This window comes from Crocodylus siamensis, chromosome 6 (assembly GCF_052110815.1).
Source record: "Crocodylus siamensis isolate JL-2025a chromosome 6, ASM5211081v1, whole genome shotgun sequence".
NCBI classification, from domain to species: domain Eukaryota; kingdom Metazoa; phylum Chordata; order Crocodylia; family Crocodylidae; genus Crocodylus; species Crocodylus siamensis.
This window is the reverse complement of record NC_143400.1, coordinates 53834405-53856546: the sequence shown is the minus strand read 5'-3', so window position 1 is coordinate 53856546 and position 22142 is coordinate 53834405. Positions and strand designations below refer to the sequence as shown.

The 22142-nt window shown below is 41.7% G+C and overlaps 1 protein-coding gene across 15 annotated transcripts in view; it reads left to right on the top strand.

The window, feature by feature from the left end:
• ARMC8 (armadillo repeat containing 8) overlaps positions 1 to 22142 on the top strand; it is a 110266-nt gene that overhangs the window by 72218 nt on the left and 15906 nt on the right. For all 15 annotated transcript variants that reach the window (XM_090051300.1, XM_090051304.1, XM_090051299.1 and 12 more), the window contains 8 exons: positions 216 to 291; positions 388 to 478; positions 3859 to 3919; positions 7533 to 7733; positions 8406 to 8501; positions 16969 to 17051; positions 17334 to 17415; positions 20898 to 20984. In XM_090051300.1, coding sequence (XP_089907426.1) covers positions 216 to 291; positions 388 to 478; positions 3859 to 3919; positions 7533 to 7733; positions 8406 to 8501; positions 16969 to 17051; positions 17334 to 17415; positions 20898 to 20984 — 777 coding nt within the window. The remainder of the gene's footprint in view (positions 1 to 215; positions 292 to 387; positions 479 to 3858; positions 3920 to 7532; positions 7734 to 8405; positions 8502 to 16968; positions 17052 to 17333; positions 17416 to 20897; positions 20985 to 22142) is intronic.

Here is a 22142-nt window from a genome sequence, read left to right as displayed (position 1 = left end):
CAGAGATAATGCTGGGGGGGGAGCGTAGAATATTCAAGCTGTATGCCTAAACCCTGTTGTTCAGCAAGCACCTAGATTTTTTCACAAGTGTTTCTTTCTTCAAGCCATGTGAGCTTAAAATAAAGTGGCATATCCTGATTTATTTTGAGTTAGTATTTATGAAACAAATGTAAATCCTTTTGTTGTTGGGTTTTTTTTGTTTTTTTTTTATACAGGTTCGAATGCAAGCATTGAAATGCTTCTCAGTTCTAGCCTTTGAAAATCCCCAAGTATCAATGACACTTGTAAATGGTAAGCTGGAAATCCTTGTGGCTAATCTGTTGTTCATTTGACCTGTTAACTGAATATGAACTATTTTCTGAATCTTTTTTTTTTCATTGTTTGCAGTGTTGGTTGATGGAGAATTGTTACCACAGATTTTTGTGAAGATGTTACAAAGGGATAAGCCTATTGAAATGCAGCTCACATCAGCCAAATGGTAATGCTCACCAGGATCTGGAGGGAAAGGGCTTGCACTCCTAATGCTTAACAACTTAACTGCTCTTCATTTTTGTTGTTGGGAATTAGGTCAGATGTAATGTAAAACCTTAGGGATAATGATACTGCTTGGATGGCAGCATGAGGTCTTTCAAGGCTTGAATTACACAAATTCGCAAAGAACAACAGTTCTCATGCAGTAGCCAATATATTTGCTGACTTTAACTTCCTGTCCATATGGCAACGTGTATTGTATGCAGAGAAAAAATGTTGCTGAGTGGCTGTACAATCCAGAAGCACGTATTAATTCAAACGTAAGGGCATTCATTAGCTGAACTGCAACTTTCACAAATATTTTTGTCATAAAATTCTATGTTTAAAAGATGTTTAATCTGTAGTGCATTTTTTTTTAGTTTCATAAAATGATCTCCTACGCTAATAAATAATCTAAGCAAGAACTAATTGCTGCTCTGAAGGCTTTACAGTCTAAAGTAATTTTACTTGCCTCTAAAGGCTTCTGATATTAACATGTTAACAGTCTTTGGAAATGACAGCAATTGTGCCTTTTTGCCTGTGCAGGGAGAACCTGAGGTCCCCTTTCACCAGCAAGTAGAAAGCTGGGTGCCTGGTACGCTCATGGCTGGGAAAGCCAATTAGCTGATGGACATTCCCAGCAAGGGGGGAACATGAGAGCCCTTTGAGGGTCTGGTGTGCTCCTGAGACTGGCAGCACAGATCAGCTGGTCGACGTTGACTACATGTTCAATTTAAGGCCCAATGGGAACCACCTACCATTTAGTTATTTTGTGTCATAACTTTGTGGCTTATTCCTTATTTTAACATGCCAGTAATTGCATGAATATGTGGCTGGGTTACTATTTGAGATGTGATTAATTGGTTAATTGCATCTTAAGTATAATGTCTGCCAGGGGCCTGAGGTATTTTAAAGTCCTTTGGTCTCTATGATTTCTCATATTTGAACCTGGTGTACCTGATGCAGAATTGTCAGCGGACTCGGGGGTATGCTTCCTTGTAGTGAGCAACTGAATAGATGCAGCTAGGGAGTGGAGCCTGCTCGTTGTTCTGCTTCCTTTGAGTCCGTGCAGATTTTACTTTCTTTTTTGCCTGTAAATAGCAGAAACTTTTCTTACCATATTTCTTCTGGACAGTGTACACATTGTTTTCCAGCAGTTTGTTTTTAGGAAAAGTTGTATATGCAAAAATCTGGTAGTGGGTGGGTAGGGAGGTGACCCATGTGCTTATCTCATTGGTTGGCCTCCTTTAAACAGTGGACAGAAATCATTTGTCCATGCTGATGTTTATTCAGTTTACTGGGAGTCTCCAGTGTGTGGTTGGTTATGAAAGAAGACAACGGGCATTTATTTTTGTACCTCTCATTTTGTGTACTCATGAGATAATGAACTGTTCTGACTTTCTTCATTACAAAATGGTTCTCACAGCTACCTTTTTTACTTCAAATTTGGACATTGCCACATTTAGGCTGTCCAGATACCCATAACCTGGCTTGGGCAGGTAAACTTGGTGTAGCTGACCTAGGCTCAGACTGGACAGGAGGGAAGTTTTGATGCATTTTTTTTGGACAAAGAGGGCAGTGTGATCTCTTACATTTAACTTTTCCTTGATAGTAGGTTTTTTTTTAGATGGATATGTCACTTTTATTGGTGGGTGGCATAAGGCAGGATCAATTTTGTAGGAGTAATGGAGATTTATTTTTAATTATGTACATGAAAGTGGCACTGTATTCTGTAATAAGTGCTTATGTAGCCATGGTTCCTCAATTCCCATCCCTTGTCTTCATACCTGAGCAGTTGAACTGATGGGTTTTTTTCCCTTCTAACTTTCATTTTGATACACAGGTAAAATATGTGTTCATTTGCATGGGATTATTACATTTAAATCAACTGTCAATTTCAATAGAAGCCAGTCTAAAACACCCGATTCTTCCTTGATGCACAATTTGTCATTTGAAACCTAGGAGCTGAGAGAATTGCTTTCGCTGAGACAGACAGAAATCTAAGAGAGTGGTTTACAACATGTGTTCTGCAGACTCCTGGGTGTCCACAAGCTATAGCTAAGGGGTCTGCGAAATATGCCTATGATCAATATAAAGCATGTGTATACTACACTTACAATTCAAAGGGTTCCGCACCTTCATTCAAAACTTTAGGGGTCTGAAAATGAAAAAAGTTTGAAAACTACTGTTCTAAAAAGACTGAGGACCATGTTCCCCACAGTGCCTTAAACTCTGTAAACCTTTGTCACCTTTGATACATCTCTGGTTCTGCAAAAACCATGCAACAGCATGGTTGCCATTTAACTGCTCATCCATGATATTTCTTGTCCATCTGTAAGAAATTAGAATTACCTAGCTACCAAACCCCTACCCTATAATAACCCCAATGAACACATCCAAGAATGCAGGATATTCCTATAAGGACCACACCAGTACCTGGAGAAAACTGCATGCTCTTTGTTTAGGAACTGTGATGAGGATACTAGTTTCCCACAGACTTCATTGCAAAATCTTGTATGACTATGGAATTAAGATAAAACATTTAAACATGTAGAAATTAAGAGATTTAAGAAGTTCTCATAGCAATAGTTACTGTTATACATAGAGACAAGAACCTGTGTCAAACTGGGGTGGATTCAAATCCCTTTGACTTCAGTAGGTTTTAAGCATGTCCATATGTACTGTTCTGAGAGGGATTGCTTACCTGAGTCATGTCAGTAATAGAGCTCTGTTCTTTGGAGTATTTAATACAGACTTGCTGTAAATGTAAGTCCCAATTATGTCCTTGCTTGCAATGGCTTTAGAGCAGTGGTTTTCATCCTTTTTTTCATTTGCGGACCCTAAAAAAATGTGAATGGAGGTGCAGACCCCTTTGAGAATTTCAAATGGAGATGCAGACTCTTTTGAATTTAAGTGTAGGTATTTACATACTTTTGATTGATCATAGTCATCTTTCATGGACCCCTTAGTCTACAGACCCCCAGGGGTCCATGGACCACAGGTTGAAAACCACTGCTTTAGAGGGTTATGAATTGACTGACTTTAGTAGAGTCATAATAGACTTATGGTGCCATCAGTATGAGCAAAAAACAACCCATAGTTTTAGTCTTGCCATAGTTTCAGTGTTTTGACAGCTTAAACTCTAAAAGATGCATGTGGAAAACCAATTTGATTATGCAGACATTATGCTGAATAGTATCATATTTTGATTAATCATGCCTGTTAAAAGGAGCATTAGGGCAAAGTGAAGTGTATGTTTTTCATTTAATCTGTTCCTTGCACAGTAAGTTACCTTAGAAATTTAAAGAATAGTAGGCAGCAGCTTTATGTTCTGGTATCTTGTTACAGCCTTACTTACATGTGCAGAGCTGGAGCAATCCGGACAGATGACAACTGCATTGTGTTAAAGGTAAGCTGGTTGCATGCTTCACAAGTGCATGTTGCATTTCAAATGTAAGCAAATTAAAATGCAAATGTAATATTTTTAGCACTTTTGTGTACAGCTAGCACAAAATGTAACAAGCACTGCTAAAGCCTGTGGAACTGTTCAGAGGAATACAATGTAGAGTCGTGTCCAACTCTCTGTAAAAGTCAGCTACCTAATTCCTATTTGTGCCTTTGAAATTCATCCAGTGTAGCAATGTAAACTTGCTTATGATGCTAGTTTTAAGTGAAGAATTAAGAATGAGACTTCATATGCGTCATCCCCAATGATGGCAGATGGTTCAGGTTTATGAAACGCATCTGGAGTGGTATTTAGCCAAGGAACAGTTTTCACAGTTTTTTAGTTTCTGTGACATCGTTGTCCCCAGTGAGCAGTAGGAGGGAAACTCCTGTTTGTGGAATAAGGCCTTAGCAGTTGAATGGTTCAGCCAACACTCAGCAGAATTGTTAGCATCAGCACTTGAACCTATTGAACACTTCAGGCATAAACCTAAGTATTTGTCAAAGAAATGATTTTCTTTTGACTCTGCAGAGTTTGTGTCAGTGATAGAAAATCAGGCTTTGTCCATGCGCACAGAATGACATCGGCTCCTCCCAAGCTTCAGAAAAGCTTTAATCTGTGATGCTGCCAACAATTTTACATCTAGTACTCAAAAGACAAGGATGGTGCTGGTCTCCTGGAGCAGTATCACACTCTTTCATGTTCTAATGTAAATGGATCCTCAGAAGATTAAGCAAAAGTTTTTTTGTTTTTTTGTTTTTTTGTTCAGATCTTGGAAAATAACTCAAAGAATTTCTTACAGCTTATATGAGTCCATTTATATCAATGCAGTTATGTCAGCAAAATGTTTAGTTCTATTATTTTAAATTTATTTTCATACTTACTTTTTATTTAGGTCTACCTTTGAAGGAGCAGAAAGCATCTTCAGCTGTGAGAGAACAGATCTCTCCTGAGTTACGCTGCCTGTCACCAAGGCTGTGATTGTCATGTTATATAAAGTAGAGAAGTTGTGGAAGGAATAAGGGGAATTAAGGACCTAGTTTCAGGGTCCTTCTGTCACTGATTGGTGGAAACCATCTTTAAAAAGAGAGTCTGGTTTGAAATACATGGAGGGTGAAAGTTGTTGGCGTAGCAGTGGCCACTTTGGACCCTGGGAAGAGTGAGAGACGGATGGTTTACCTCTGTGAATGTCTTAGAAGTTTAAGTATTTCAAGACCTTCCACTTCTTCCCCCAATGCAGACCAAGCTTAAAGGCAGCACATCTGGCACTGTGAGGTTCACCTTCTGTATTGAGATCCTTAGGTGGTTTAGATCCACCACAGCATCCCCTTCTACCAACGTCTCCATTTGACACGTGTTTCTCATTGCTGTAATGGTTCCCACATGTCCTGATAGCCCTGAACTGGCTTTTAATTGGATTGAGGGGAGCCTGAGATTGTAGAAGTGCAGAGGTGTTTTAAAGCCTCCTTTGTATGTATAACCTCCTGAGCGCAACAGTGTTGTGGAGGCCTTGCCAGCGGCCCAGGTTTGGAAACGGGCACTTTCCCTGGTAAGGGGGTTTGGTGTGTTACGCATTATGTTTTTGGAATTTTAAGATTTTATGTAATTAGGATTTCGTCCACCTCTCTAATGGAGATGTCCTGATCAGTATAAGCTTGACAAATGTTTATACTCCTAGTCTTTGTAGCTCATCCCCTTCTCATGGGTTTTCAGAAAAAAAATAATGATGCTTCAGACTCTTGAGGTACTTCTACAAGTGTTCCCTGGTCTTTCTGCATGTTTTCTTCACCAGACTGTGTAACACTTTTAAGGATGTTTTGCTCTACAAATTGATGGTAGAGCAGATGCTCCAGGTTGGAGAAAAATCCAAAAAGAACACAAGTTAGTTCAGAGGCTGCTCAAGCAGATAAATATTGCAATTTTTGTTGGTATTTGGAGACAGACCCCTTGTTCTAGACCAGAGGTGCCTAACCTTTTCACCCTGTAGGCCAGATTTGCAGTCCCAGGCCCCTCTGCAGGCCAGATCTGGATCTGGCTGGGGCTGTTTGTACAGCCTGACCCCGGCAGACAGAGTGGAGTGATCCTGATCTGGACACATGGGGTGGGGAGGGTGGAGTGGGGAGCCTGGATATACAGGGCAGGGTGGTGTGGTCCCAATCTGAACAGGTGAGGAGGGGTGGGATGGAGCTGCCTCAATCTGGATGTGTGTGGGGTGAGGGGGAGCAGTCTGACCTGATCTGGAGGCGCAGGGAGCGAGCCCAGCCCTGATCCTGCTGCACAGGCAGTGGCGTGGGAAAGACTGGATTGTGCTGTGTAGACCTTGTACTGCTCCCCACTGCCAAGTTTTCCAGCTGGTGGGGATCCCTTCATGCCAGATGTCTTGGCTTCATGGCTTGCGCCTAACCTGCGGTCCAGAACTTGAACATCCCTATTCTAGATGATCCTTCATCCTGTTCTGCCAGAGCTACAATGAGCACATTGGTAACAGGTAGTGTTCAGCCTCCCTCTTAATGAACAGTTCCTGGACCATCCTGCTGTGATAGATTGCTGCTTCTGATTAATTTTCAGATGAAGAAATCTTTGGTGGCAGTTCCACAGGGGAGAATCAGGGGCTGTCGACACCATAGTGTAGTGCGCAGATACTCCACCTAGCTTAAAACAAGCTAGCTCAGGTACTGGAAGAAGTTGAGTCTTAACAGTGCTAGACTCCACCCAGGTTAGTTTAACCTTCCAAAAAATCCCCATATAAATTTGCCATCATTGAGTTCTGTGCTGTTGTGGTTAGACAGTGTCCAGGACCTGAGCTAGATTGAGCATCACAACAGCATGCGGCATTTTTCAGGGTAGATGTACTCTAGGATATATATGAGTATCTGGAGTCCTGGTAATATGTTGCTTTAGCAGATCCACCCTCCCAAATGTCCCTTTCTTGCTGTTTCAGGGCCTCTTATTTTCTCAGCTAAGAGATTCTGTGAGTAAGGAGAGACCACATGTCTCTTTGTTTCACTGTTGATCTGTTTACAGTAAGCTATAGACCTCTCCTGGGGCTTTCTGCTTATCTCAGCTCTTAGATAACACAGCATGACATGCAGATTCCAGGAGCTGGAAGACATAAAGGCAGTAAATTTTCACTCTGGTATCTAGGATACTTCTCCACAGCATTGCTTGTGGGCTCTGGCATCAAAACAAAAGGCTTGGGTGGGTTTGAGCATAATCTGTTCTTCTTTAAAGCATATGTAAAGCTTTGCTAGTAAACACCCTTACACAAACATATTTAGCTTCCATACAGAACTTTTTAATTGAGTCACTTGTGAACATGATATTTGCACTGAGTATTATAACCCCAAAAAATATTAGGATAACCATCTGCTGCAGTGATAACTGCAAATAATGCCTAATTCAATCAGTTAAGCTGAGTTTGTGTATGTGATTCTTGCAGTCATTTGACCTTCTTTTCTTAAAGCTTACTGGGTATGTGGATGCTGGTGAAGAAACTTGCACTGGATATCAAACTGAATTTGTAAAGGTCTTGATAGATTACATTTATCTTCATTTATACTGTTTTTGTGCCTGCCAGACACTGCCATGTTTGGTCCGAATGTGCAGTAAGGAGAGATTGCTGGAGGAACGAGTAGAAGGAGCAGAAACACTTGCCTACTTGATTGAAACGGATGTTGAGCTCCAGAGAATCGCCAGCATTACTGACCACCTTATTGCAATGCTTGCTGACTACTTCAAGTACCCTAGCTCAGTCAGTGCAATCACCGATATCAAAAGGGTATGTTATCTCTCTCATTCAGAACAAAACTTCCCAACACTTGTCAGAGTGGTTTTGAAACTGTAGATAAATGACTTCTGAAATTTAAATAAAATAATCTTTCAGTCATTGCACTACTTTGCTTGCAACAGACTCTTCCAAAACAAAAAGTGGGAAAAACCAGGTAGCTTGATAGTACTCTTTTACTTACAGTTTTCTTACAGGATCACTCAGCACTCTAATCTGTCTATAAAGGGGACTCCTAGACTTGGTCTGAGACCCCAGCCTACCTTACACTTGACTCTTGCAATTCCTGGGTATGTTCCTGAATGTAGCCCGTGCTCAGAAGGCAAGAAGTGAGGGTCTGATTTGATCAGGAAAAACACTACAAATACTGTGCTTCTGAGTCACTGCATATGTTTCTTCATTATGACTGTTGGACTGTCTTATAGCCTGTACTGAAGTACTTAATGATGTGCTTAACCTTAATTATTTCATTCAGTAGGGTAAGCACATGCAGTACTTAGCTAATCTGAAATTTTTAGTGTTCCTGCCTATTCATAGCTCAGCATAGCCAAAACCTGAGTGAGCATGCACTAACGATACCAGTTAAAAAGATATATTTGCAAGTTACAATTATATTACTTTTTATAAAGATTCTGAATATAATGTTTTAAAATTTATTTTAAATAGCTTGACCATGACTTAAAGCATGCTCATGAACTGCGCCAGGCTGCATTCAAGCTCTATGCTTCCCTTGGAGCGAATGACGAAGACATTCGGAAGAAGGTGAGTCTAGGAATGTGTACCTTCAGGCAGGAAGTGTCGTGAACTTTTGTGTCATGGTGAAGAGTAACATCAGTGACTTTTAGAATTACCCTGTTCAAAGCATCATGGGGAAAATGAATGCTGTTATTGTTAACTTAGGTCCTTACATTAAACTTTCTTTGCACAAAGTCTAAAAGAATTTGATCTTGAACACTGAAGTTTCAAACACCATGACGGATTACAGCAGTAGTACAAATGCTTATTTATGAAAATATTTTTTTTTAACTTGTGCTGTAATGTCTTTCAACGTATGTCTTGGTTATATTTTGATTTTGGCTATATAAGTATGTTTTATGTATAGTACACTTTGTGCTGTGATTGTTCTATGACCTTTGATCATTTTAGTCTTAGAATTTCTAAAGCTCTATTCTGATATATTGTTTGACATCCTAGTAGACTGCAAATGTAGTCTCAAAAATAAGCCTAGAGAAGCAACAATGGGTCAAATAAAACTTTCTTCTTCGCGCAAGGCAAAGTGCATGGGAGCTCACGGTGTATATAAATATCAGACCTGATGAAGAATGTTTTGCATTCGAGAGCTTGTTTAACTCTATCCCAACTATGCAGTTGGTCCAATAAAAGATATCACCCTAAGAAATCTTTGCCTCTTGCATAATTCCTGGACCATCACTGCTACATTACTCTGTGATTCTACCATATGAATTTGTAGCCATGCTGACTGTACAGATGCCACTACTAAAGAGTAAGGTTGGAGTATTCTCTCCTCTTAAGTGGCCCACAAACCAAGGACTAGCTAAAGCTGTCTTGAACTTGGGTGCTGTTCAGTTCTAACGTAAAGCTGCCATGTGACTAGTGAAGTTCATTAAGGCTGTGGGTTAGGGCCCAGGATGCATCACAGGAATTTTGTGATGGGGGTTTGATATTCCTAGTTGTATATTCAAGATATTGAATGAGGATGGTATAATTGCTATGAAAATAAATGCTAACTCAGCAATAGGATCAGATTTTCATTATGAAAAAAGGAGAAAATAGCAAGGATGGATTTATCCTCTTGTAACGGGGCTTCTCTGGGGCCAGCCGATCTACCAACGCGCCGCCCATCTGTTCTGGGCCAGCTGCCTGCTATCTCGTCTGCCATGCCTTGCTAGTTAGTTAATGCTCATAATTAGATGGGAGGCTGCCCATTTCTTGCCCCAATGCCAGGGGGTGCTATCTGCGGCTCCGTTCCTCCCCTATACCACAGCCTAAGCCTTGCAGATGGCATCCATGGTTCTTAATGTCACCAGCCCCGCACTGGGCCCCAGAATCCTCCAATCAGGACCCCTCTAAGATCCCTCTGTTCAGGCAGCCTACCCCACCTTCATTCGGGGCTGCCTAGCTCCCTGAAACTATTTCCCCTCTTGGGCGTGGTCCCTCCGGGACCTTTGGCCACACAGGCCCTGGCCTCACCTCCAGGCCAGTTGGAACCCCAGGCCCTCAGCTCTGGGCATCCCTCGTGGTGGGTCCCTGGCCCTTTTGACCAGTCTGGTCCTGGCCCCAGCACTGACCAGTTGAGGGTATTCTACGTCAGGCCTCTGAGCCTCTAGCCCCACTCTCTCTCTTGGGTCCGCCATCTGGACCCAACTAGGGGGTGCCCCACCCGGTTGTGGGAGCTGTGGTTATTAAGGTGCCATGGCCCGCCTTTCATCGAGGTGGTGACTGGCCTGGCATTTCCTGGGGGCTCCTGCACCACTGAGAGCCCCACCAGGTCACCTGCTCCCAGCAGGGTGCAGTTTTAGATCATGCCCGGGACCAGGAGCCTCCAAACTGTCCCCTGCAGCTCCTCCTTTACCTCCGGGATGTTGCATGCAGCCTTGCAGCTAGGCAATGTTACTGCCTACCTGCCAGTAGGGAACTGCTCTGTTTATATGGGCAGCCAGGGATCTAAAATGGCTGCTGCAATCAAACACCTGCTGGCTGCTTGGCTGGGCCCTTAAAGTGGCAGACACCAACAGTGCCCTACCACACTTCTCCATACATGTTAACCCTATAAATACTACAAAATCTGATATAGCTTAAGACAGAAATATCACTTGGGTTTCATTCTCTCTCTCAAATGTCACCATACTAGAAATAGAATTATCAGTTCATAGTTGATTTTTCCTAAAAATATTCTGTTGTACAGTATGACATACTTATTATTTTCAGTCACCTTCATGATCATGTTAGGTTATGTAGAGTTGCATAAGTTCTGGTGGGCAGGGCAATTCAGGATTCAAACACACCTTGATAAACCACAAAAATGGATCCAAGTGGCACAGGCATCACTTGTGCGTGTGGCATGTGGCAGATTGGGGAGGGATCAGGGAACACCACAGCAGATAATGCAGGGAGCAGAATACAGAGCAATGGATTGGGGCAGAGAGCACAGGGTAGGGAGCAGAAAGTGGAGCAGCAGATCAGGCAAGAGAAAGGGATCAGTGTGATACTCAAGGAGGGTCTGGGTCTTATCTTATGGCACTCCTGCCAAAAAGGGTTGCTCCCCACTGAACTAGATGGCCTCCTGAGGTACTGTTCAGCCTTACTTTTCTATGATTCTTTAATAAAAACAGTTTGTGCAAAATTTGTTTCTTAAATATAACAGTAAAATACAATATTTTACAAAAATAAGGGGGTTTTGTTTGTAGACGGGAGTAATTTTTTTTCCTTTACTGAACTAGTTTAAATCATTTGCCTTGCCTTGGCACCTTAAAATGCAGTCATTCCATCTCTCCCTAAAAGGGACTGCTGAAAAAGTCACACTAATTGTAAAGTGTCTCTTTTGAAAATATCCCATCCTCTGAGCAGAACCCTGACTTCTCCATCTATGTTTGTCAGTTGTTTAGACAGCTCTAGCTCTTTCTAGATTGTCTCTTACCTGAACATGCTCTGTCATTTGGTTACATGATGCCAAAAGTGTTATTACCAAAGAACTTCTCTGAAACTCATGTTAAAAAGAACTGTTTACATTTAATGCAGCAACTTCATGCATGCAAACTATTTAATTCTCCATTTAGCTATTAATATCCCACTCCTTTTCTTCAATGGTATCAAATCCTGCTCTTTTTCATAACAGTGTACATAGTGGATTTAAATGGAGTTTCACCAGTGCGAGTTGCTGTGCAATTTTTTGATTGTTGAGATTTTAATTTTGTTCCTGCTTCAAAAAAAGTCTGCTTAATATGAAGTAATGTTATTTTCAAGAATGTTTAAATGCTGTTATAACTCTCCCAGAATCCATAACTAGCAGGAGAATGCTTCTCAATTCAACAGTGATTATACCTAGAGCGATAGACCAACCATTAAAATAGTGACCTTCAACTATTTTAAGTAGGTGACTAACACTTGTAGCATCATATTGTGTAGTCTTATTTGCAAGTATAGAAGCCTTATGTACAGTTTATGCATTGTTTACCAATGTTTTGGTAACTTGCCTATTTCATACTATTTTTCTATATAGTGCTACATTTTTAACACCTCCATAGAATGATGAAAATTGGATATTTTTTAGTCATGATATCCTGAATAGTAAATGTCTTCTACACTGTACTAGTGAAGAGTTTTTGTAGCATAAAAAAATGTATTTTGAAGGAGTTCTCTGAGTTCAGACCCATTTTAGTGCTTAGCTCTTGCATGGATTACAGTAGGTTGACAGGATTTACAAAGCTTGCATCGTGTTAGAAATGTGTTTAAAAATCTTAGACACATGCTGTAATTCTAGTTTAAAGAAACACATTGTAGTGGAATTCAGAACTACTTTCATACTATTTGTGCAGGGTTTCATTCTTGTGAAATCGAGTATTCTAATATCTTTTTTTCATTGAACTTCTAACCGTTTCATAATAACTTTGGAAGATACAAACAATGAAATCTACAATAGTCTCTACAGTGAATTTATTGAAGCAAGCAATAATATGTGAAACAATATCGGTAACAACTGACTGGAGGACAGTACTATGGAGAAGAAACTGGGTGCCTTGGTGAATCACAAACTCAATGCAAGTCTGCAATGTTACATGGCCGCACAAAAGGGAAATGCAGTTTTGAGCTATATCAATAGGTGCAAGATACAGGAGGTGATAATGCCTCTACTTGGCATTTAATTAGTCCTCATCTAGAGTATTGTGCAAAGTTTGAGCTTCATGCTTTAAAGAGGACACGGAGAAATTCAAGAGCGTCCAGATGCGGGTGACAAAAATGATTAAATGGTTTGGGACCCAAATCGTATGAAGAGAGGTTGTATGAAATAAGCATGTTCAGCTTGTGGAAAAACCGATTCAGAGGGGACATGATAGCCATCTTCAAATATTTGAAGGGTTGCCATAACAAAGAGGAAGAACACCTTTCCGCCTCCCTGCCCATTGCTGCAGAGAGTATGATGTGGACCAGTAACATGCAGTTGCAGCAAAATAGGTTTAGACTAAATGTCTAGAAGAACTTCTTCACTGTTAGAACAGTGAGGCAGTGAAATATGTGCCTCTAAGGAAGTTGTGGATTCTCCATCACTGGAGATATACAAGAGGAGGTTGGAAAGTCACTGGTTGGGGATGATATAGGCCAAGCTATGCCTGGAGTACTTTGTCAAGAGCAACAGTTTAGAAGCCCAGAAGAGCCCCCTCCCCTCTCCAGTTTCTGGGAGATAATCATAGAAAATGAAGGTTGGAAGGGACCTCAGGAGGTTGCGTCTAGTCCAACCCCTGCTCAAAGCAGGACCATCCCCAGTTAGATCATCCCATCAAGGGCTTTGTCAAGCTGGGCCTTAAAAACCTCCAAGGATGGAGATACCACCAGCCTCTGTAGGTAATCTCTTCCAGGGCTTCACCACTCACATAGTGAGAGAGTGTTTTTGTGATAGCTAACCTAAACTTCCCTTGCTACAAGTTGAGCCCATTGCTCCTTGTTCTGTCATCTGCCACCACTGAGAACAGTCTAGTTCTATCCACTTTAGAACCACCTGTCAGGTGGCTGCTGCCAAATCCCCCCTTCAGGTAGTTGAAGGCTGCTATTAAATCCCACCTCAGTCTTCTCTTCTGCTGAGTAAATAGGCCCAGTTCCCTCAGCCTGTTCTCAGAAGTCAGGTCTCCCAGCCCCCGAACTATTTTCACTGCTCTCTGCTGAACTCTCTCCAATTTGTCCACATCCTAGTGGAGGGCCCCAAAACTGGACACTGTACTCCAGGTGTGGCTTCTCCAGTGCTAAATAGGGCAGAATAATCGCTTCCCTCGATCTGCTGTCAACACTCCTATTGATGCAGCCCAGGATGCCGTTAGCCTTCTTGGCAACAAGGGCACATTGCTGACTCATATTCAGGTTATTGTCCATGGTAACCTCCTGGTCCTTTTCTGCAGAGCAGCTGCTTAGCCAGTTGGTCACCAGGCTGTAGCTGTGCATGGGTTTCTTTCATCCTAAGCACAGGACTTTGCACTTGTCCTTGTTGAATTTCATGAGATTCCTTTTGGCCCAATCCTCCAGTTTGTCTAGGTCACTCTGAATCCTAGCCCTACCCTCCAACGTATCTACTATACTCCCCAGCTTGGTGTCATCTGCAAACTTGCTGAGGGTGCACTCCAGCACATCTTCCACATCATTAATGAAGATGTTGAACAAAACCAGCCCCAGGACTGAGCCCTGGGGAACTCCACTTGATACTGCCTGCCAGCTAGACACTGAGTCATTGATTACTACCCATTGAGCCCAAAAATCCAGCCAGCTTTCTATCCACTTTACAGTCCATTCATCCAACCCACACTTCCCCAGCTTGCTTGTAAGAGTGCTGTGGGAGATGGCATCAAAAACCTTGCTAAAGGAGAAGAGCTCTGGATGTTGGAAAGGAGCACTCGGCAACAGGAGAATGAAGCGGAGCTCCCCAACTGGTTTAGTAACGAAAGAGGATTAAAGGAAGTGGGACAAGGTTATGAAGGGGATGCAGAAAGGGGAGTTCTGGCTGTCCATTTAGAGTTTGTGCTGTGTGGAGTTGCTGTTGCCAGGTTGCAGAGCAGAATGAAGGGTGTTTAGATTTGTCCATGCTTCTTGGCTTTGGTTGCCACGTGGGGCTGGGAAAAATCTTTCCTCCTCCTGTTGCTATAGGTGTAAGGGTGGAAAAATTTTTCTACTTTCCTTAGAGGCATTCAGTGTTGGCTGCATCTAAGTCTGGGGATTTTGACTGGAGCATGCTAGAGCATTTGCTGGAATTAAAGCCCAGAGGTTCCTTGTTAAAGTATCTTGCCCTCAGGCCAATCACCACATTTAGGGGCAGGGAGGAATTTTACCTTATGATCAGATTGGCACAGATTATGGGGGGTTTTTTTCTTCCTCTGTAGTGGGGGTGTGTGGCCATTTTCCTAGGATCTCTCAAGTGCATTTTAACAACCCTTGCAGCTGGGATCTGAATGCCATTGTCCTCCTACTGTGATAGGTTAAGGTACTTTTGGTGCATCAGCAATATGGCTTTTATTTGTGCAACAGAGTAAATGTGTGTAGTTTTAGGAATGGGATGGTTTGGATAGGGATGATCCTGCCTTGAGGGGGTTGGACTAGATGACCCCGGAAGTCTCTTTCAGCCCTATTTTTATATGATTCCAAGATTTCATAACATTTGTTTTAAAGCATTCAAGCTTTGACTAGTTTATTTTTATAACTGCATTTCTTTGAGTGAGGACAGCTGGTCATTTAGTTTTGGCACTGCACTGGGATTTGGGATATTTCCCATTTCTTGCACCTGCTACTTCATAATCTTGGGCAAATTAGTTCCAGCAATTCAGTTTCCTATCTGCAAGATAGGAATAATAATTACCCACATGGCAGGATACATTCATTATTTTTTGAGAGCGGCTCGGTTATTGCAGTAGTTGTCATCATGCAAGTACCCAGATGGTGTGCTGCTTTGCAAATGGAAAGATTATTGTGAAGTATAATTAAAATAATTACCCTTTATTTTTACTTTTCTGACCAGTTTGCTTCCTAGAAAACCAGTGGTGGTTTCTGTTATATTAAATGCATCAAAATGAAAGGAATTCAGAATATTCAGACTGAGGAAACACAGTCCTGTGGTTTGTATTGTGGTTTTGCCAAACAATTGGTATATGACTTTGGAAAAGTTTCTTAACCGTCCTTGTCTGCTTTTCCTGTTGGCGACATCACACTTCCCAATGTTGTGCAACTTTTGTTGCTTTGAGAGATCTGAGATCCTGTCTTGAAAGACTGCAGTATTGCAAACTATGGAGGGATGGATTGTTTTATCTCATCTGCTGGATGTGCTTAAGGCATTGGTGGTAGGCAGCTTCTTTTGTTTATTACATGATATTCCTGGGTGCTTTACTTCAGGAAAGCAACCTGAAGGGCTTCTTTGCTTGCTTGGACGTGGTCAAGCATATCAGATATATTTTTGGGGAATAAAGTTGAAACAGAAGGTCTGCTAGTGAATTGTAAATGTATAGTGGCCAAGGCTTTCCTCATAAAAAGTTTCATTTGAGATCATTGCCTTGGTCCCATCCTTAGGTCCAGAGATGATTAGCATTGCATTGATTTGTATGAAAATTTGACCATGAAGCCTGCAGCACCACCCCACTTTTCTAATTATGGATAGAGAGAGAACAGAATAGGCAGAAGATTGCAGTGCTCAGCATTTTCTTCATGGACAGGGAAGGATGTTGAGGTATACCATACCTCTCGCTGTGGTGGAGGGCGTATATTAGTGGTTCTCAAACATTTTATAGTCAAGGCACCCTCAATAACATGTCACTCTATTTCAAACATGAATTTATAGTTGAGAACCACTGGCACAAATGTGACGGGTGTTATGAAAAGAAGAAAACTGGAAAACATCAGCAGGGCAGGTCTTAGGATCTTTAGTACCAAAAATCACAGTCCCTCTTGAGCTAAAGGAATACCTTTACTTGCTGGTAACAGTAGTGAATTGTTACCCTGCAGGCAGCCTAACCTTTAAAGGGGAAAACACTTATTCATGGTGGTATGGTAGTACTGATTCTAAACCAGCATATGTCCCACTTGGTGACAAGAGCATCTAGTTTGAAATTCATTTCCTAAAGAAAGGCCAAATTCCCGTTACACTGTGTAGCCTCCCAGTTCTAGGTTTACATCTTGGCCATGACGTGCACTTGTTCTGGATGGTTTCAAAATGACGAGTGCCCTAATAATACATTAAGCATTTTGACCATTTTGTCTGATATTCAATGCAACATTTAGTATACTACAGTTGAGTAAAGAGAGAGGTGCTGTTGAATAAATAAGTTCAATGGTTTTATAAGGGAAATGTATATGGGCTGTGGTCATTAAGGTAAGTGGTATTGCTTTTGTTGGTTGTTTACTCCCTTTTCATATGTTGTACTTAGAATGTTGCAGAACAAGCAAAATAAATCATGGACATTAACAAACATTTAAAGAATTGTCTGTGCCATATTGTTCAGGCGTCATTAACCTCTTTCTCCAGATCATTGAGACAGAAAATATGATGGACCGAATTGTGAATGGCTTGTCTGAGTCTAGCATCAAGGTCCGATTAGCTGCAGTCAGGTGAGAGCCCTTTTCGGTCTGAATAAATCATTTTAATTGTGCTTAACTCTGCTTTCATTTTTGCACTTTGTTGCCTAGAAATTGTGTTCATACTTCACATGCTAAAATTAAGTTAAAGAAATTTTCTGTTTTCTGAAAATGTGTTAAAATACATGTCCTGACATTTCAGGATGTCTCTCTTTCAATATTTGCATTGCATTGTCACATTTGAAGTTACAGCTATATGAAAAGAAACAAAGTCTGTATTTTAAAGGCTGGGTTTTTTGTTTTGTTTTTTTAAAGATGTTTGCACAGTCTGTCACGGTCTGTGCAGCAGCTCCGAACAAGCTTCCAGGATCATGCTGTATGGAAACCCTTAATGAAGGTATGAAATGGAGGAAAAAAACCAAGAATCAAACATTAGGAGTGTTGCGTTTGATAGAAATGAGATCTTATCTTCAGTTCAGTGTTTTTATTAGGGATTTAATAGAAACTCAGAATTCAGAATGTGATTTTTTTTTTTTTTTTTTGAACCTGACAAATCAGCAAACCGCCAAAAATAGTGCCCAGTGTCATAGGCTACAGTTCTTCTTTTCTGCAGTGATTATAGTTCATTACAAAATACAGCAGTAGCACCAAGTCCATAGCCCTGACTTGGCTATTAGGACCTGGTGTGGCCTCATCTGGAGTACTGCATCCAGTTCTGGACCCCAGACTTCAAGAAAGATATGGGCAGATTGGAAAGAGTCCAGAAGAAAAGAATAAAAATAATTGAAGGCATAGAAAATATGACTTATGAGGAAGGACTGAAAGAGCTTGGATCATTTAGTCTGGAGAAGAGAAGATTGAGGGAGTGCAATTTGATAACAGTAAATACCTGTAGGACAGTTATAAAGAGGATGGAGATAGACTATTCTCTGTGGCTGCAGGGGACAGGAATAGGAGTAATAGCCTCAAGCTGTAGCAGAGGAAACCTAAGTTGGAGCTGAGGAAGAACTTCCTCACTGGTAAAGGTTGGTCAAGCATTGGAATAGCCTACCTAGAGAGACCGTGAATCTACATCCCTGGAAACTTTCAACAGCAAGTTATACAGATGCATATATACAAGTTATACATTGTCTGGGATGGTTTAGTCAGGGATGAGCCAGTCTTGTCTAGGAGTCTGTATTGGATTGACCTCCTGAGGTCCCTTCCAGACTTCTTTTTCCCTTGATCTAGGACAGTAGGAAGTTATTATTCACCTTCTTTATCCCCCTCGTATTGTGGCTGTAGCTACAGGCAGGTGGTATTGGCCCTATATTCCCACAATAGTGTTCCCTTAGGGAACAGGATGCTGAAAGGGAGAAGGGAAGAAGCAGAGCTGTGATGAGCGTGGAGCTTTCCTTTTTCTCTTGAGACCTGATCTGTCTCTGTTTTTCTAGGAACAGTACAGCTCTGCACTACCTTTACACATGGCTTTCCATAGCAACTGTGGTCCAGCACCTAGAAACCCATCTTGTGTTAGGAGAGCAGAAGCAAGACTCATGATCTATTTTAAAATCAAGTTATTTAAACCTAAGAGAAACCTGAAGGAAGGAAAATTAGCCAGGATTTCATTGTCACATGTGCTGCAGTTTACTGATGCCACTAAGTGGTGCTGAAGGATTGAGGCATAATCCTATTTAATTCTACAGCCACAATGGCAGATAATCTAGCTGTGGAACTGCAGTCGTTGGCATAGTTTTGGATTTGGTTTCAGTTCATGGTGAACTAGATTCACCTGGTAAGGACAGGGAGGAGGAAAATGGCCCTCCTATGTTTTAGTCCAGTAGGCTAATGATTAGGGCTCTTGCCCAGATAGGAGGAGATAGGCACTCTCACCTATAAGTGTGTTTGAATCTGCCTCCTTCTCAGCACAGTTCTCTAGCCACCAGGCAACAGGTTGAGCATTATCTCAAGCACTGTCCCATGCTCCCCTTGAACCTGAGCTGCTGGGCAGCCAAGATGGGAGGCTGGGGGTGGGGCGGGATTGAATGGGATGGGGGACTCAGGTTGAGAAAATAGATTTTTTTTTCCTTTGGCAGTAACCAGGGTTAGAAATTCTCCACTTCTTCAGGCCCTGCTAGAATCCTTTTACTGAAATAACTTAAGTGAACATATAAGCAAACTGACAGTGAGTGGATGTTATTGTTGTGTTGGGAGTGGGATTTAAAGCTGTTTTCTGTTCCTATGAAGCATGAGGGGCTGAGAAGAGAGAATTATCTAGAGAGTAACAAGGGAAGGGAAGCTTGCTTTGTTTTTCTTTCTCTCCACCATGCAGAAGAGACCATTTTGTAGTATTAAGCACCATGATAGAGGACTGGTCAATTGACCTTACTATTACCCTTTTCTTCCTTAAGTAGTGGATCTGATTTACCATATTTTGTTGCATACAATACACAACTTTTTCCCCCCAGAATCAGATGATGAAAATTTGGGGTTGCATATATTAAGTGGGAATTTTCTGTCTGGCTAGAAGTACCATGCTTTGATTCCTGCTACACAGCACAGTAACCATGGCAATACTATTTAGGCAGCTCAGGGAGTCAGTTGACTTCATGGCTCGTTGTTCTTTACTCCAGAGGTGTTAATGATTGTCTCTGCTTTTTAATAGCCTTGATAGTCCATTAATCGAGCTAACCTTCTTAGGGCAATTTTGCTGTCTGGTAGCTGCTTCTGGTCTCTCATCTTATTTCACAACCTTGGAGACTCTTTAACTGTTTTCAGAATCATAGAGCCACTCTTGGAGACTAGTTTTCAGCAGCAGCTAGGCTTTCAGCTTTAGTTCATCAGGAAAGGGAGGATGAGTCATAGAATCTTAGAAAATGGGGGTTGGAAGGGACCTTAGGAGGTCATCTAGTTCAACCCCTTGCTCAAAGCAGGACCATCTCCAACTAGATCATTCCAGCCAGGGTTTGTTTAGCCGGGTCTTTAAAACCTCCAAGGATGAATATTCCACAACCTCTCTGGGTAACCTGTTTGAGTACTTTGCTACCTTCCTGGTGAGAGAGTTTTTCTTGATATCTAATCTATTAGATAGCTTAGTCAGCTGAAGATTGAGGTTTTGTTTCCGCTGTATGCAGCCACAACTCTGGAAAAATCTTCTTTCCTTCATTCTGCCTTTCAAAAACAAGTTGCATGTTGTATTCTAGGGTGTTTTGTATGCAAGAAAATTTGGTATTCCAACATCTATGAAGCATAACAGATGATAACCCAAATTCTGATTTAAAAACCATTGGTTTTTTTTTTTTTTCACACGTCCAGGAAGAAGGCAATTTGTTTTCCTGTTATAACAGTGACTATAAAAGCTTGGTGGTTTAAGCATTAGGCTGATTGTCATAGTCATGATCTCACATGATCAGATGCCTTCAGCTTGCACATGGCTGTGGGTAGAGCCAGTTCCAGACTACTACCATGCTGGGGTAGAACTTGTTCCTCCAAAGGCTTGTTCTCTCCTGAGTTGCTTAGTGCTTATGGATAATGGCATTGATTGGTCTCTAGTGATGTGCTGACTATTTAAAAGGGAGAATGCATCTCTTGCTAAGCTCTTAGCTCACAGGGACAGCTGTTACTTTCTGCCTTGGCCCAGACTACAAAAACTGGGATGTAGGGTCGGGGGGATGAGGAGCCTTGTTTTCAGCTTCCGTTCTCTTCCCAGATGCGCAGCACAGGGGCAGATTGCAACACAAGAGGATCTCCCTATGCAGCATGGCTTTATATCCTTTCCCTGTAGTATGGGGAATTGCAGTACCACTGATGTTTCTTGCTAAGAAAAGCCTTCGCTTTGTTTCAAAAGGATCTGCTCCTTGTCCACAACAAATGACTTCACTTTTCTCTTCTTGCTTTTAGGTCTTACAGAATGCTCCAGATGAAATCCTGGTAGTAGCATCTTCCACGCTATGCAATCTCCTCCTAGAATTCTCCCCAAGCAAAGAGGTTTGTATTTGCCTCTTCCCTCTTCAGTGGTCCATTAATAGATGGGCACTTTACAATGATGCCTTTTGAATAAGCAAAGGAGGCTCTTCGTCAGTACTTTATTACAACTGTAATATTTTACCGATATTGATACGTGGTAGAATTTTCATCACTTTAATAATCCACCTGTTAAAAAGTCCCATTCCTCAATGATGCAACATATGTGCATAGGACAAAGTCCCCTGTTTTAATTTAGTTTGATCTTGTTATGCTACATAACACTGACCAACTCTCCTTTTAGCACTCAGTGTTGATATATTGTCTTTACTCAAATCTAAGACAAGGTTGTTTTCCCCCAGTCAGCATGGGGGGAAGACCCTCATCTTAGATGTGCATACAAAGTAGAGTGGAGGCAGGCAGCTACTGTGGTCTGACTCTCTGGCCCTGAACCTGGGTTGGGGCCAGAGTCAGACCCACAGCAGCCTCCTACCCCACCTCCACTTGTCCTTTGCAGCTTCTCCTCCTCGCCTTACTAACAGGTGCTGCTCAGCTCCAGCTGGGGCTGGATTCCCTCCCAGGCACAGAGCACATGGAAACTGTCCTATGTGGAGGACAAAGGCTAAGGGGAGCTACAGGTGAATGGGTATGGGGCAGGCAGGAAGGCTGCAAGATGTTGGGGGCAGGGGGCAAGGGAGCTAGCTGACTCCTCCTAACCACCTGATTTTCCCCCTCCCTCCCCCCAGCCACTATGCAATGGGAGGAGGACAAATTTAAGACAAAACCCTCCAACACTTATCTTCCATACCTTGAAAATTATAACAAATTTATAATTTTTCCCCATATAGAATCTAATTATTGCAGTCATCTTAAATTCAGGGTTGATTTAGATTCAAATAAATGCAGTATAAATGTCTCTCTTTTTCCTTATGCCATCTGTTCTCTAGGGATAAACTCGATAGCATTAGTATCTGGGACTCTCAGCATCTCTCACATGCATTAAAATCTGGAAAATGACTAACAAGTGTTGCCTTTGTGTATTTACCAGAATGGAGCTTGAACAGGATCTTGGGAATAACAGCCCCCTTCCTCGGTTTTGCTTTTTTTTTTTTAAACTCCATGGCTGAATAAAAAACTATTGCAGGCTTTTTCTCACAATGGCCTCTTATCAGAGCTTCCCTG